This window comes from Urocampus carinirostris, chromosome 19 (assembly GCF_059441175.1).
Source record: "Urocampus carinirostris isolate Australia breed hairy pipefish chromosome 19, RoL_Ucar_1.0, whole genome shotgun sequence".
Lineage (NCBI taxonomy): Eukaryota > Metazoa > Chordata > Actinopteri > Syngnathiformes > Syngnathidae > Urocampus > Urocampus carinirostris.
The window spans coordinates 9,478,919-9,494,309 of record NC_142367.1 but is presented as its reverse complement, the minus strand read 5'-3'; the positions used below and the strand labels follow the sequence as shown (position 1 = coordinate 9,494,309).

The 15,391-nt window shown below is 38.8% G+C and overlaps 2 protein-coding genes and 1 long non-coding RNA gene across 4 annotated transcripts in view; 1 reads left to right on the top strand and 2 right to left on the bottom strand.

Moving 5' to 3' along the window:
- Positions 1-43: 43 nt before the first annotated feature.
- On the bottom strand, positions 44-3,501 carry ptges3l (prostaglandin E synthase 3 like). Its single transcript, XM_088323527.1, has 8 exons — positions 3,463-3,501; positions 1,130-1,308; positions 954-1,067; positions 818-884; positions 637-735; positions 447-536; positions 287-349; positions 44-205 (listed from the first exon to the last, which is right to left on the bottom strand). The coding sequence occupies exons 2-8, from the start codon at positions 1,162-1,164 to the stop codon at positions 197-199; spliced, it is 477 nt and encodes a 158-aa protein (XP_088179653.1). The 5' UTR covers positions 1,165-1,308; positions 3,463-3,501; the 3' UTR covers positions 44-196.
- Positions 3,502-3,524: 23 nt separating this feature from the next.
- On the top strand, positions 3,525-8,984 carry kat7b (K(lysine) acetyltransferase 7b). 2 transcript variants are annotated; one of them, XM_088323526.1, is made up of 14 exons: positions 3,529-3,728; positions 5,253-5,403; positions 5,472-5,720; positions 5,881-5,963; positions 6,038-6,121; positions 6,191-6,289; positions 6,358-6,468; positions 6,532-6,723; positions 6,805-6,894; positions 6,958-7,098; positions 7,529-7,622; positions 8,188-8,334; positions 8,398-8,504; positions 8,562-8,984. In XM_088323526.1, the coding sequence occupies exons 1-14, from the start codon at positions 3,711-3,713 to the stop codon at positions 8,661-8,663; spliced, it is 1,668 nt and encodes a 555-aa protein (XP_088179652.1). In that variant the 5' UTR covers positions 3,529-3,710; the 3' UTR covers positions 8,664-8,984. The 2 variants fall into 2 exon arrangements, with proteins under 2 accessions (XP_088179651.1, XP_088179652.1); XM_088323525.1 differs by having other exon boundaries at positions 3,525-3,728; positions 6,358-6,723.
- A 387-nt stretch (positions 8,985-9,371) lies between these two features.
- Positions 9,372-15,391, bottom strand: part of LOC148347186 (uncharacterized) — a 39,741-nt gene continuing 33,721 nt past the window's right edge. Inside the window, exon 3 of the long non-coding RNA XR_015847978.1 lies at positions 9,372-9,467. This is a non-coding gene — a long non-coding RNA (uncharacterized LOC148347186). The remainder of the gene's footprint in view (positions 9,468-15,391) is intronic.

Genomic DNA, 15,391 nt, shown 5'->3' with positions numbered 1-15,391 from the left:
ATTGTTAAAAAACGTGGGTCAAAATATAATGAATATTGTCCTCTGGATTTATCCTTTTTATTCAAAAAGACAATTAACATATTTAATGCAAATCAGACAAAAACAAAACAATAAATACTGAAAAAATAATGTGTACCCAAATATAAAGAATATGTTATCTGGGGGACAAAAACATCCACAGAAGTCTTGGTGAAATTCAGTCCGACTGGTCCGCAAGTAAGAGAATATTACAATTATTATTCATCAAAAAATATTCTTTGGATTACAGTATTTTGATTAGACTTACATCGCTAAGGTCTCCCATGTCCGGTGCTTCTCCTTTATTGCTGGTGGACATGTCCTGAATCATCTAGAGGTAGGAGGGGACAACCAGACCTATTTATTTACATTATTTGTATTTACATGAATGATGTCTTACATTTTGATCCTAAGAAAAATGAAATTACATCAACATATTTCTCATACTCCTCCCTTCCATCATCTTCTTCGTTCTCCCAGTCCCTCCAGTTATCAAAATCCACAGAAATCCAACTGGGCTGCAGAACAAATTGTAAACAAACATTTTAATTTTAAAATTATGTTTTATGAATATATACAGGATATATATATTTTTCCTTTGCAAAATGTGAGCTTTACCTTTTCCGGATCCTTCTGCAGGCGAGGCCAGGCATAGTCTGGTTTTATTTTCCTCAGCAAGACGTTGATGGTGCGGTCGTAGACACGTTCTCTGGAATCCTTGAGGAATATGTGTCATTAAATGTGCAATACTGTATGTAACACCTAAGTTGTTATGTTATAAACATACTAAGTGACTCACATTCTTTTGGACTTTTTCATAGAAATGGATTTCGTTGTAGATCACATCATCCGTTTCATTCTTACAGCTGTAGGAAAAGCGAAAATAATCATCTTGAGCTGACTACACATTATTTTGTTTTATTTCGCTGACTCACCACAAAATCATTTTGTCCGCCTGGATGTCCACTTGGACATCCTTCGCTTTCTGCACCTTGAAGTTAACTGTCACATATTTTTTCCTGTCAAACCATACGGCGTGCGCCGGTTGGCTAATGGGAAAAAAACTGTTGTAAATTCTAAACAAAACCACCAAAAAATAATAATTACTCACCTTTCTTGTGGTCTAACAATTTTTGTTTTGTTCATCTTTGGGTGAGGATAATAAAGTCCTGCTTCCAAGTTTGCTGCTCAAATGGAGTGGAAAGGCCTGGAAGATGCTATTTATAGGAGCAGCTGTTGGAGGGGGGTTAGGGGTTGCCCAACAACCTTATTTGGTCCTCCAGTGGAATCCTCGAGAACATATTTTCAATTACACTTCATGGAATGATTTAAAATGATCTTTTCTACAGCATTTTTCTAGGAATTCACAATGCACAACGAGATCTTTTTATATCTATTTATTTACATTATTTCTATTTTTTTGAGAGCCGAAAATGTGGATATCTTCCTTACAGACTCAGATTTTGGAGATTTAAAATAGATCTAGTCTTACTTCAAGGATGGACTTTCATTGTTATGGCATCCCACAAGGGTCAATCCTTGTACCTGTTTTTGTCTCCATAGTTTAATTTCTTCAGTCTGCCCATTTTCTCACCGTAAATGCAAACATTTTTGGTAGTACAACAACCAAAAACTGAAAAACTCTTAGGGAAAATGCTGAAAAAGTGACTGCTTGGAGCTCCAGTGTGTAATATTTGACCACCAGAAGGCACTGTATTGTCTTATGGGAACAAAATAACAGTGCCAAGAGAACACCGTAGCAAAAAGATGCCAGACAAACATTGCTGCGACTTCTATGTTGGGATTCACCTATGTAAAAGAAATGTACATTTCTCGACCTATGATTTTTTTTCCAAAAATTAACATTGGTATGATAGTTCATGTATTTTTGCCTGGTGAATTAAAAAAAAATCAATGTGTTTTTTTTCCTGAATAAAAGTGTTTTATACCCTTAGGGGGCACTAAATATAACACACTGTCCCTTGAAAAAAAAGAACAAAAAAACATATATATATATATATATATATTCACTCGCTCATTGTCATCAAAACAGCCCAGAAAATCGTCGGTTGCTCTCTGCCCAGTCTGGAGGACATTGCCTACTCTCGCTACCTCAGCAGAGCAGAAAACATCATCAAGGACTTTTCTCACCCCGGCCACCACCTCTTTGACCTGATGCCTTCCAGCAAGCGCTACAGGTCACACAAAACAAACACAAACAGACTCAGAGACAGTTTCTTCCCCAGAGCCATTACCACCCTAAACACACACCGCACAAAAAACTGAAAACTCTTGCAAACACACTACCTCATACGAACCTAAAATGGTACTCATGTCTATGTTTCTTGCACAATGTTGACTGCACTGTGTTTACTGCTCACCTTGCACAATGTTGACTATTTCTTTTGCACTATGTTGTCTATTTTTGCACCAAATGCATAATGCACAAACCCTTACAATACCAACTGTATGTAATATCCTACATGCTGCCATTTCTTTGTGCAAATATTGTGTAAATTATAACTATAACCTTAACCTCCTTGTTTTATAACCTTATCTTCTCTGTTCCTTATCTTCTTGGTTTCTTTACCTCACTGTGAATGTATGGAACTGGAGTGTCATTCACAATTTTGTTGTCACAATATGTTAACCCATTTTGTAACAATGACAATAAAGGTATATTCCATTCTATTCTATTCTATTCATTGGTAGCTAGACTTGAACCCTGAACCTCTTCACCGTGGGGCTGCGCGCTAACCACCCATCCGCTGTACTGGCCGATAGATAGATAGATAGATAGATAGATAGATAGATAGATAGATAGATAGATAGATAGATAGATAGATAGATAGATAGATAGATAGATAGATAGATAGATAGATAGATAGATAGATAGATAGATAGATAGATAGATAGATAGATAGATAGATAGATAGATAGATAGATAGATAGATAGATAGATAGATAGATAGATAGATAGATAGATAGATAGATAGATAAAATATATATAATATACATTTACTTATCCCATTTGAATTCAAAGTACAGACTTGTGTCATATAACTCAGGCTCGGATACAAAAAAAACATGTTTCTAGCCTTTCATCTACACCTACTGCCATTTCCCTTCGGGGATGAATAAAGTATCTATCTATCTATCTATCTATCTATCTATCTATCTATCTATCTATTTCATTTTCATGATAAATACTCTAGAAATGTATTCTTTATCCAGATCTTTTTTCTCGACCTGATTGTTGAGCTCTTGGGGGAAAGTGGATCATGGATTGTGCCAAGTTTTGTTGCACAGCACTTTAAATTGCATTATTGTCTGAAAGGTGCCATACAGCTACATATTGAATTTACTTGATTAAATAAAATTGCATTTAACGCAGGGTCAATGTTGTAGTGGGCACTTTTTCCCCACAGAGTGGCGGTAACTTACGTTAAATAGCTTTTACACCCCTGATGAAAATAGCGTAGAAGAAGAAAATAAAAGTGAAGGCGGTTCCTGTGTCAATGCTGCCCCCTGCTGGCGTAATGGTTTAACTGTAGTCTGTTCTTCGATGTGGCGCCAGTTCCCGATTACATTCTCCATATTTGTTATTCTAAGACGATAAAACGTCACTTCGACTAATTTTAACCCTAAATAAGAATTATATTTTTTTCCGACGAACCTTTCACAAGCTGAAAATGCCTCGCAGACGTCAGGTAGGGAAAAGAAAAGGGCGTGCTAGTATTATTGTGAATGGGGCTAGCCTGCTAGTGTTAGCTTTAGCGTTATCATTACCATTTCACCCCAAATTTGGATATTTCTGTTTAAACGTATTTCTAGAACATGTTCATGTATGAATAAGAAACCTTACGATTCAAAATCAAATATTGGGTTTGTATTTAATCAAAATGAATTGGAAAAACGAGCGCCGAACGTTCGTAGCTTAGCTTGGTAGCAGACAAGACAGTAACGTAGACTTTCAAATATCTGACAAATTAATTTTTGGTGGTAAGGAAAACAGACGCCGAAGTGAGGAAATGCTATATTGGAATATTTTTACTCGCGGAAATGGTTCATAAATGACTACTGGCATTTAAAAATAGATTAGAATTGCTGAAATAGTAGATTTGCGAAAGGGGTTTGGTTAGGTGGTCTCTTCTGAAGCAAAGCGTGCTAAACTACAATGTTAAAACTAAATGTTGATGAATTTAAAAGTAGGCATGCATATAAATGCAAAATTGGGGTCCAAACAATTTTTCCCAACAAGGACTTGCTAAAAAGGTACAGTATAAAATGCGAAATAACCAGCATTTACATGATGTTCGTTTCAATTGTTAATTTATCAAATTCTCACCAAAAAGGCATTTAAGTGCTTTTTAAAAAATGAACAAGAGACGGAAGAAGTCCAACTGTTGAAAATCGAAAATGTTATAACACAAGTACGTTTTTTCTACTTAAAGTAAAATGGCTTTTTATAATATATAATAAGTACCTTGCACACTCTCCCCTTTTTAAAGTACATATTTTTGGGCTTTCTAAATGTTAATGGACAGGGGAGGTAATTATTATTGTCTTTATTGTCATCAATTACGACTGAACATTGTTTGCAACTACATCAGACATGGAATTCTGGGATAAATATGTCATAAATGACTTAAGAGAAAAATAAGTATTGGTAATATTGCGGTAGTTGGCACAGTTAATGCAACACAGGAGTCACATTGTGTTTTCGCAAAAGTAAAATTGTGATAATAGTAACTCTCACTGTACATTTAATAGTGCCATCCAATCGACTTCAGAGACAAACGTACTTTTTGATATTCAATCAATATCACAAACGTCTTCACCAAACGAAATGGCTCAACTATGGCAAGTTAGCGTTGTTGTTTTTGCAAGTAAAGAGTATCAAAATTCTTGCCCGGCGCTTATCAAAAACAAGGAAGCAGATCAAACTTATGAGAAAATATACCAAGTAATAATTCCAGAGCTCCTGCTTTGACAGTGTCCTCTATATCCATCTTTTTCAGTGGGCAATAATAAAAAAACAAGCCGCTGCATTGTGTACAAACTCGCCCCGCGGGTGAAAGCCAGCTTCACATTGGCTTGCCTCACCTTCAATGTGACATCATCACATATTTTAGAAAGCTTTTGTCAATATTATTTTTGCTGCAGAAAATTTGTTGCTTGCCTACTTAAAAATCGGTGTGCCATACATTTGTCTGTTTCCCTTCTGAGTATAGAGACACATGGCAGGCAGTGGTTCCGATGTAACAGAAGATTCGGACTCCTCCGCTGAAAGGGAGCAAGCCAACAGTTCTGAAAGCGACGGGACTCGGACCAAGAGACAACGTCTCACTCGAGCCTCCACTCGCCTGAGCCAGAGTTCTCACGGTTTGCCATACAATACAACACGACCGCTATAATATTCGAGTTGCTTAAATATGTTCCTTTGCCGGCAGACACGGCCGACTTGAAGCAGTCGGCCGATCAAGACGAGTCCCCGCCGCTAACGCCCACGGGAAACGCACCGTCCTCCGAGTCGGAACTGGACATCTCCAGCCCCAACGCCTCCCACGATGAAAGCCAGTCCAAAGATCAGGCCGGCAGGGATTCGGACAAGGACCTCTCGCACCGACCCAAACGGCGCCGTTGCCATGAGACATACAACTTCAACATGAAGTGTCCCACCCCTGGGTGCAATTCGCTAGGTAAGGTTTTGTCAAAGCATTGCTTTATTGTGATGGTAACACAAAAGGGAATAAACGGCTGTCAAGGAGACAGATCATTTTTGAGCAACGGCTGCTGGTGCTCATGAGAATAAGAAAGTTGTCTTTTATTGATGCTATTTTAAACTTCTTGACTCAACAGGTCATTTGACAGGAAAGCATGAACGCCATTTTGCTGTGTCTGGATGTCCTCTCTATCACAATCTGTCTGCCGACGAATGCAAGGTAAAATTCAAGTTATTTCTATAGGTCTCAATAAGCTGGCTTTTTTCAAATCTATTTCTTTATTTGGGGGTCAGGTGAAAGCTGTCAGCCGTGAGAAACAAGACGACGAGATGAAGGGCCAAGAGGAAAGCAATTCCCGTCACGCCACCCGTCACCAGGTTTGTTTCAGTTCAAATTCAAAGAAATGTTTCGATTGGCATAACCGGATCTTGCCGGGTTTTCTGTAGACGCCGACATCGAAACAGAGCCGATATAAAGAGCAGGTGGCTGAAATGAGGAAGGGGAGGAATGCTCCTCTGCAGAAGGAGCAGAAAGAAAAACACATGGTACGATTAAGATCTTCTCAGTTACCAAAGCGATCGATGATTTAACTCTCATGGATGGTCCTTCACAGGAGCACCGACAGACATACGGCAACACCAGGGAGCCCCTGTTGGAAAACATCACCAGTGATTACGACTTGGAGCTTTTCAGGAAAGCGCAGGCTCGAGCCTCTGAAGATTTGGTGAGATCCTCATCGACGACATTTTTAAAAAACAAAGCAAGAAACTATGTGATGTTGATGCAGGAGAAGCTGCGCATCCAAGGTCAGATCACAGAGGGCAGCAACATGATCAAGACCATCCTGTTTGGCCGCTACGAGCTGGACACGTGGTACCACTCGCCCTACCCTGAGGAGTACGCCCGCCTGGGTCGCCTCTACGTCTGCGAGTTCTGCCTCAAGTACATGAAGAGTCAGACCATCCTCAGGCGCCACATGGTGAGATTGATTCCTTTTGATTGACTTTTCAAAAAAAAAAAAGTTTTTATCGTTGATGTAACCTGGGTATGTTTGCTTCAGGCCAAGTGTGTGTGGAAGCATCCTCCAGGAGATGAGGTCTACAGAAAAGCGGCTATATCAGTCTTTGAAGTGGACGGCAAGAAAAATAAGGTACCAGTATGAATACTCAAGATCACAGTACTTTTGACTTAACATTGTTTTTTCACCTCCCAGATATATTGCCAGAATTTGTGTCTACTGGCCAAACTCTTCCTAGACCACAAAACGCTCTACTACGACGTGGAGCCGTTTCTCTTTTATGTCATGACAGAGGCCGACAACACAGGATGCCATTTAGTTGGATACTTTTCCAAAGTAAGGACACAACATGTTGGGAATTGGGAAAACTAGTCGTTCACTAATACTTTGGATAATTCGAATGAGTAATGCTGCATTTACTTGTAAAAATACTTAGAATAGTGAGAAAATATTCATCCCATAGCTGGATTTATCTATGTATTTATAATAATTTCCTGAATCATATTATTTCAAGTCTTTGACTTAATTCAATTAAAATGTTCACGCCAACTTCATTCAATACTGATTAATTTGAATATACATAATTGACAATGCAGCTTTTTTTCTAATTAAGGACTCTTAAAAACTCTACACTCAAATTGTATTTAATTGCAGGAAGTAACTAATTCAATGATTGATTTTTTTGTGAATGCTCATTAATATTTGTTATCAATATTAAGATTACAAATTGTGCTGTACATGAAAGGTGTCTATTCCTAATTTGTAGGAGAAGAATTCCTTCCTCAACTACAACGTTTCCTGCATTCTGACCATGCCGCAGTATATGAGGCAAGGCTTCGGCAAGATGCTCATCGATTTCAGTAAGTTGCTCATCTGTGGACATGCCTCCTGACTGCTTTTCGTTTTAAAATTCCAGTGTGTTATTTAGTGATCCCTATTTGGGTGAAATAATTCATTCATTGGAGGAAAATACTAAAATCATAGCAAAACACATGTACTATTTCATAATTTTAGGTTTACACAACCTGAAAAGCGAATTTGTTTGTCTGCCATCTGTTACTATAGAAGCCTGAATGATCATTTTGCAAAGCAAGCTAGTGCCACTGGTGCTTTTAGAACTTAATGGCCTCTTAATTCACACAACTGAGCCCCAAATGCGAAGGTTGCAGAGTCCCGTCATTGAGGCGTCTGTCACTTTTTCCAATTTCCTTCTCTAGCCACTTGAAAGCAGGCTATGGCTCACCACTAGTGTTAGATGCTCCACCAATTTGGGTCTATCCAACTTAATTGGTCATTTGTAGGATTCAGAATTTTGCCAATTGGTGTTCTTTGGGCTTCCGTACCGTCTTCTTCCCATGCACTTGCATCACAACGTTCTAAGCTAGAGTGACCTTTTGTGGTGAATTATGGCACCGTCCCTTTAAGGCTACCTGCTGTCCAAAGTGGAGGAGAAGGTGGGCTCGCCCGAGCGGCCTCTGTCTGACCTCGGCCTCATCAGCTACCGCAGTTACTGGAAGGAAGTTTTGCTTCGCTACATGAACAACTTCCAGGGCAAGGAGATCTCCATTAAAGGTGAGGCAGGTGGTACATGATTTGTGCAGCCTGCACAGTAAAATTAAAAAGTCATTCTTGCAGAGATAAGCCAGGAAACTGCCGTCAATCCTGTGGACATCGTCAGCACGTTGCAGTCTCTTCAGATGTTGAAATACTGGAAGGGGAAGCACTTGGTGCTCAAGCGACAGGTGAGATCTTACTTCTCATGAAGTGCTCCACATGCTGAGGTTGGTGTATTCCCACAGGATTTGATTGATGAGTGGAAAGCCAAAGAGGTGAAGAGAGGCAACGGCAACAAAACCATTGACCCCGGCTCGCTGAAATGGACTCCTCCTAAGGGGACCTAAAAGCCCGCTCCATCAAACCTCCTTCAGCATCACCAGCCGCAAGTAGCCTCGCCTCTGAAAAAAGCAGACCGTCTTTCTTGTTCTCGTCTACTTTTCTTTGGGACACTTTTGTGTATGCAGGTTTTGAATGTTGAATATTTTGCCCACACCACACAAGATGCAACAACGCTATGGAGCTGTTTTGACATTTTTAAGAAAAAAAAAACTGGTCATATTCGTTTTTTACAATATTGATCTCTTTCTTGATCTGCTACCAATTGAAATCCTGAAAGTACCACTGTAAAAAAAATAAAAGAAGCTCAGGTTTTTATACTGCTTAAATGGCGTCTGTCTTGTGTGGTTGATTGCGAGCATCTGTCGTCCACCATACTCTGGTTCTTTCTCGAGCTGGAGGACAAGAGTAATAAAACATGAGAGAATTAAAAAAACACACACACAAAAAAAAATTAAATATATCACCTGAGCGTTTCCCCATGAGTCCGTAGAAGCGAAAAGTTTTGGATCTTTTCACGAGTTTAGCCAAGGGGCGGAGCAGCTCCCATGTTGATTGATCTTGCGGCTACCAACAAAAAACAAATCAAATGAAACCAATGTAAAATGTTTGTAAGTAGCTCAAACGTAACCTCACCTCATCCTCACACTTAGTCGCCAAAAGGCAAAAAAGCAGAAAAGGAACAACCAGTCTCCATCGATCCATTTCTCGTCTCTGTTTGCGATTGGTTTTCTCTCGGCAGCTGCTTTTATAACCTTAGACTCCACCCCCAAATTCCGGCCCCTCCAAACAAGTTCACAGATGAGCGTTTGCTAACAAAATGATAAATGTATTACTCAAATTATTTCCAATCTGAAAGAGTCTTTCATCTGCTGCACAGGTGCCTTGAGAAAAGCGCAAAAGCGAAAGGCAATTAGGCCTGAAAGGCCGTGACGCCGTTTAACTTGAAGTGGTCCATGAAAAGGAGGGAGCTTCATATGCAAATGAACTGCTCATTTGCATATCAAATATGAGATTTCCATATTTCACATCTACTGGAGGTGAAAATATTCGTCCTTTTTTTTATTTATGAAGATTTTTAAAAAGCATATGGTAAAAATTAAGGGTTAACTGTGCGTTAAAGCAGCTTTAATATATTATTTTGTCATTGTTGGCTCTAGAGCTTAATCTCACCAGTTAAAGCATCATTGTTAAGGTATTCCTTTAAGCATCTTTAACACTAGAGTTGATCCACAGAGTGAAAATTTAACTTCGACAGCACTGACATAAATGGGATGCTTCCATTTGTGAATTGTTTAAAAGGTTGAAGCTTGAACCTTTTAGCTCAAACAGTATTTGAAAGCTTTACTTGGGGAGTGAAAGTGACTTGATGCAAAACTAAATTATGTGTCAAGGTCTTTGTGAAAAGCAGCTATAACTGCATCTATTTGAACTACAGGGATGCATCCATTTTGAACTGGATTCTTACTCCCTGGGAAACAATAATTTCCCTTTAAGGGTTAATTCTTTAACTATAGAATAATCTATACTTTATAACTCTTACTGTATAAGTAGTTAAAGGTGGGTGCAATGTTGAGGTAATTTATATTAAGTATGTGCCCCTCGATGCTTTATTTTTTGATTGCGCCTATCTGCTTTTATTTTACTTTTCAACCTTGTTTGGGCGGAACACATTAAGTTCAAGGCAAGGGGGATGGGATTGAGGTTCTGGAGAGAGACGTCATGCTCATCCCTGCAGTTTATTTTTTCAGTGGAGGAGAAAAATGGTGAAAGTGAGAAAAGGCCTGCTTCTAGTAGAATTCAACGCAAAAAGATGAAAAGAAAAGAGTTCATCCGATTGCATCTAAAAAAAATGCATGTACTTGCATGCAAATCATGTTACTGCATTCCTTTCTGCTATTTCCTAGCTTTAAGTCATGACTGCAGCCTCCAGTCTTCAAATAAGACCCCCACATCTAAAGCTTTATCTTTGGCAGCATATAAATATGACACATCAATTTGAAAGTATGAAGAAGATGGTCTCTTCCTTGCAAAGTATTCCCCTATGATGGTTGAAGCTTTAACTCTTGGGTTATCCAAGAAGGGGGATTACCTCTCAAGGTTTCTTCATTTTCCTCATTTTGAGGTTTGAGTTTTTCCTTGCCCTCATGAAGGTTTTAGATCAGGGGATGGTTTAATAATAGTCTGTAGTTTGCAATAGTCTGTGCAGCCCTTTGAGACTCTTTGTGATTAAGGGCATCACAAATAAACATGACTTAACTTGACAATTGCAGCTTTAACTCAGGAAATAAAACAGCTTTAGTTTAAGATTTACTTAAGCCCTAGTGTAAATATAATGCAAATGATTTCCTCAGGTTTGAAATTCAACTCCCGAGTTCAAACTGATTTATAGCTTTAACTCTCATCTTGAACTTTGACAGCACTCCAATGTTTATGCTGAATCCTTAGTTGGTGAGAAAAATAAGCTCTAGATTGCAAATGGTCCTATTTTATCAAGTGCGGTTAAATAAACACTATATATGTCACGGGATCGTAACGGTTTAAACCATTATACAATTTTCTGCTCCGATTTATGACTTGTGGTCAAAATGTCTGGCACAGAAATGTTGTCAGTTATTGTGAGCGATGCCGCCTACCGTTGGTCTGCAACGGGGCCCCCTCGGGCAGGCAAATTGTCAACTAATTAACTCTCAATTTGTCTGTGGTTTTACAATGATATAAAAACTCAATTCTTCCTGTCAGTCTCGCAAAGAATTGCTTTCGTTTTGTGTTTCCAGAGAAACATTCAGGATTGCTTTGAGCTGAACTTTCATTATGATGAATTAACGAAATTAATAATAAAAATGAAATGAGATAAAGATAAATAAAACAGGAAATAAATAATAATATTATTTGCATTATAATCACTATGATCGCGTATTTATTTGAGCTTTTTTCCCCCCCTCTCAAGTTATGTTGTTGGGGTTTTCTTCACTATTTTTACTCATGACCTGACCAGTGTTATAAAATAACAAAACACTTTTTGCATTATTATTAATATATTTTGTTTATTATTCTTTTCATGCATTTATATATCTAATCTATAGTTCATTTATAAATCCCGATATGCGTGCGTGTATGTGTGTTTGTATGCAGCTTATAGGCTCCAAAAAGGCTGAACTGATTTTTGTGAAAATGTACACGTTTGTACTTTAGACTTCTCGGAGTGTTTTTTAAGATAGGTTTGGTGTCGAAGCACCCCCAATAAATACCAAAAAAATCAACAAAAATCTGCTTTTGTGTACACTCAGCTCTGGAACTGCATGTGGCCTTTTGGGTCCCTGGCGCTTTTTCAACAGACCAAGGCCCCGGCAACCTTCGACCAAGTAGAATGCCCCACAATGCCGGGCAATTATGCTTGTTATTATGTCAAGTCATGTTTATCTGTATAGCCCTTATCACATGGAGTCTCAAAGGGCTGCACAGACCACAGATTATTGCAAACTACAGACTATTATGACACCATCCCCTGATTTAAAACCTACATACGGGCAAGGAAAAACTCAAAACCTCAACATGGAAAAAAATGAAGAAACCTTGAGAAGGAACCGCAGATGTGGTTATCATTATTTATGGGTTTTTCCTTACTCGTGTCCTGACCATGCCTATAAATAGTGTTATTCAATTAAAAATAATACATAAAAATATTGGAAAAAAATAACTGTTTTCCTATTTCTAATTACAGTATTTTCCACGCTTTAATGCGCACCACCAAAATCGCTTTTTGTGAAATATTTCTCATATACAAGGCTTACAGAACTATAAGGCGCATTCAATTATTCATAGGATGTAAACTATTGTTATGAAATCTCTTTTCACCCCTAAAAAGAATGAATTCATTTACAAATGGTTACTGCGTGTCGTAGCAATTTATTGCAATTTTGCATTTCTGATTTTATGTCCCGTATTTTCTGGTCTACAAAGCTTACTGGATTATACAGCGCCCTTTTGAATTTCTGGCAGATTTTTGTTTTTCGGTGTGTGTTATATTCTGGAAAAATCCGGTATTCTCTTTTTGTGCGTTTATTTCATAGGGGTTTTCTGACTTATAATTTGAGTGACACGGAAATAAAAAGAATAACAGTGTTTGCATTTTTATTTTGGTGCATTTTTATTCTAGGGATTTTTTCACACGTGACCTGACCACATCTACAAAAAAAATATTTATTGAGCGAAATTAATTTAGCACCTCACCAGATTTGTTTTTTTTATATTTCTACCCATCAAATTTAAATTAGTCTCGTAACAATACATAGAAAAATAGAAACTGATGCAATGAAGATCCAATCCACTGGAGGGCAGTGTTGCCCCACGAAAAGAATTGATATGAACTGAATTTGACATTTTTGAGTGCCAACCGTATTGTATTGTATGCATGGAATATACCATATTTAGACAAGCTGATCATGTTTTTGTAGATTTAAATGCAGAATATTGAATATAATCCAGCAGATTTTTTTTTATCATCATGCATTAATTACATTGACAAGCTCGATATTTCATCTTCCTTGTTCATAAAAAATAAAAGTTGAGACCTAATTCATTTCCAGGGGACTCGTTGGACAGCAAAATGACGAACCGGTTGGATGTTCGGTCCCTAAATGGCAAACTAGAGCAGAAAGGATGCCACAAAGTTGCTACAATAGCGGGTGGAGCCAGCTCATAAATCACGCTAGTTTTCCCTCACTTGCCCCAACGCCGCCGACTCTTGTTCCCTCACTTGTTTTTCTCGTTTTCTGCCCTGCGGCGCTTTTTCCTCAACACAAAAACATCTTTTTGCCATCAAAATATCGCTTCCAAAATGGGGCCCCTGGGTCAAAGGTCGTAAACATCGCACGCTCACGGACGATCGTCGGAAAAATAGTCTCCGTCGGGATAAATCGAACCGTGTCGAATCTTCGTTCGCGTTTTGACGTCTCTTTCAGTAAAAATATGCAAAAAACGGGGTGTGTTGTTCTTGGCAGGGAAGCGTCAGGTGCTCAGGTTAGCTCAGGTTAGGGAACGCTTAAATGTGATGAATTCGAATATCAGATCTCAAATCAGTACGGCCTGTTTTTGACAATAAAAATTAACGATACACGATAATAACGATAATTGTGGTTGTCGTTTGCGCCGATTTACTGTCATTTCAATTAGCATGAGCAAATTAGCTCAGAATGGCGCTATATATTGATTTCGCTCTTTTACTCCCTTCTCATTTAATCATTTCCAGTATTTTTATCTTTCGAAACTCGCACATTATTTATTATGGGGACTGAATTGAGGCGTCCATCCATTATCTGCACCGCTTATCCTTTAGAGTCGCGGGGGAGTTGGAGCCCATCCCATCTATCTTCGGGCAGTGGGCAGGGGACACCCTGAACTGGTTGCCAGCCAGTCGCAGGGCACACAGGGACAGACAATTCGCTCGCTCATTCATACCTAGGGACAATTCGGATCGACCAATCATCCTGACAATGTGGGAGGACACCGGAGTGCCCGGAGGAAACCCACGCAAGCACAGGGAGAACATGCAAACTCCACACAGGAAGGCTGGTAGCTGGATTTGAACCCATGACCTCTGAACTGTGCCGCACATGCTGCTCTTAAATTGAGGCAAAAAATACCAAATAAAAGATTACAATCTTAAATTTAAAAAAAGAAACGTAACTGATTTCATTTTCGAGGATTTAGCAGGACAACATACTGTAATTTCACACTCATAAGATGCACATAAAAGTCTGATTTCATTCAAAATGTAGGACGTGCCATCTGCAGCAGACAAGGACCAGCTCGGTGATCATTAGGGTCGGGCGGCCGCTCCCGAGAATGGGTGGTCATCGGTTCGAGCCTTGGTCGAGTCAAGACTTACAAAATTTATGGGTGAAATCCAATGTTGTAAAATCGTTCACATTTCCATAAAATTGCGACTTCTATGCGTGTCTTGTAACTTTTAAGCATCTTTTGATTGCCAACATATCCGTGGAAGAGGACGCATGGCGTCCCATGTAATTCATTGTTTACGGAAGTGCTCATGGATGCTAACTCCGTAGCGTATCTAGCAAAGACAATTATCCACCTAAGTATGAATTCAATCCAAATTCTGACTTTCCCTCCATTGATACCTTTACGTGTTTTCGTCCGCCGTGGTGTTGATTTTACGCTAAAGAACATGGAAACAGAGCTGCCATGAGAGATTAATGAATCGAAGGTTCGCAATTCGGAGGAATCTCAAAACGAGCTCCAAGTATTTATCTGGGTGTTTTACTTTCTAATCAATACTCAAATAAATCCCAACCAAGCTCAGTTTTACTACTGCTGTATTTTTAAATGATCCAACCACCCTCCTGGATGAAAATGTCCCCCCTCGTGGCGCAAACGTTACTAAAATAGAACTAAAGAACCGACTACGAAGACTGCCCCCTATGGGCTTGAATACACAGTAAGTCTCTTTTCGCGTTAAATATATGTTTGGGGTCTTTTTTAATTACAAAATACAGCAAATATTTGTTACGAAAATCAAGAATTTTAAAAGAAATATTTTAACGAAGTTGTTAGCAAGTTATTTTGTCAAGTCAAGTCATGAGTCTCAAAGGGCTGCACAGACCACAGACTATTATAACACCAATCCCCTGATCTAAATCCTACATGAGGGCAAATAATACACAGATATTGTCAACATGAAATATAGGTTATTCATATGCTATAGAATAGAAGT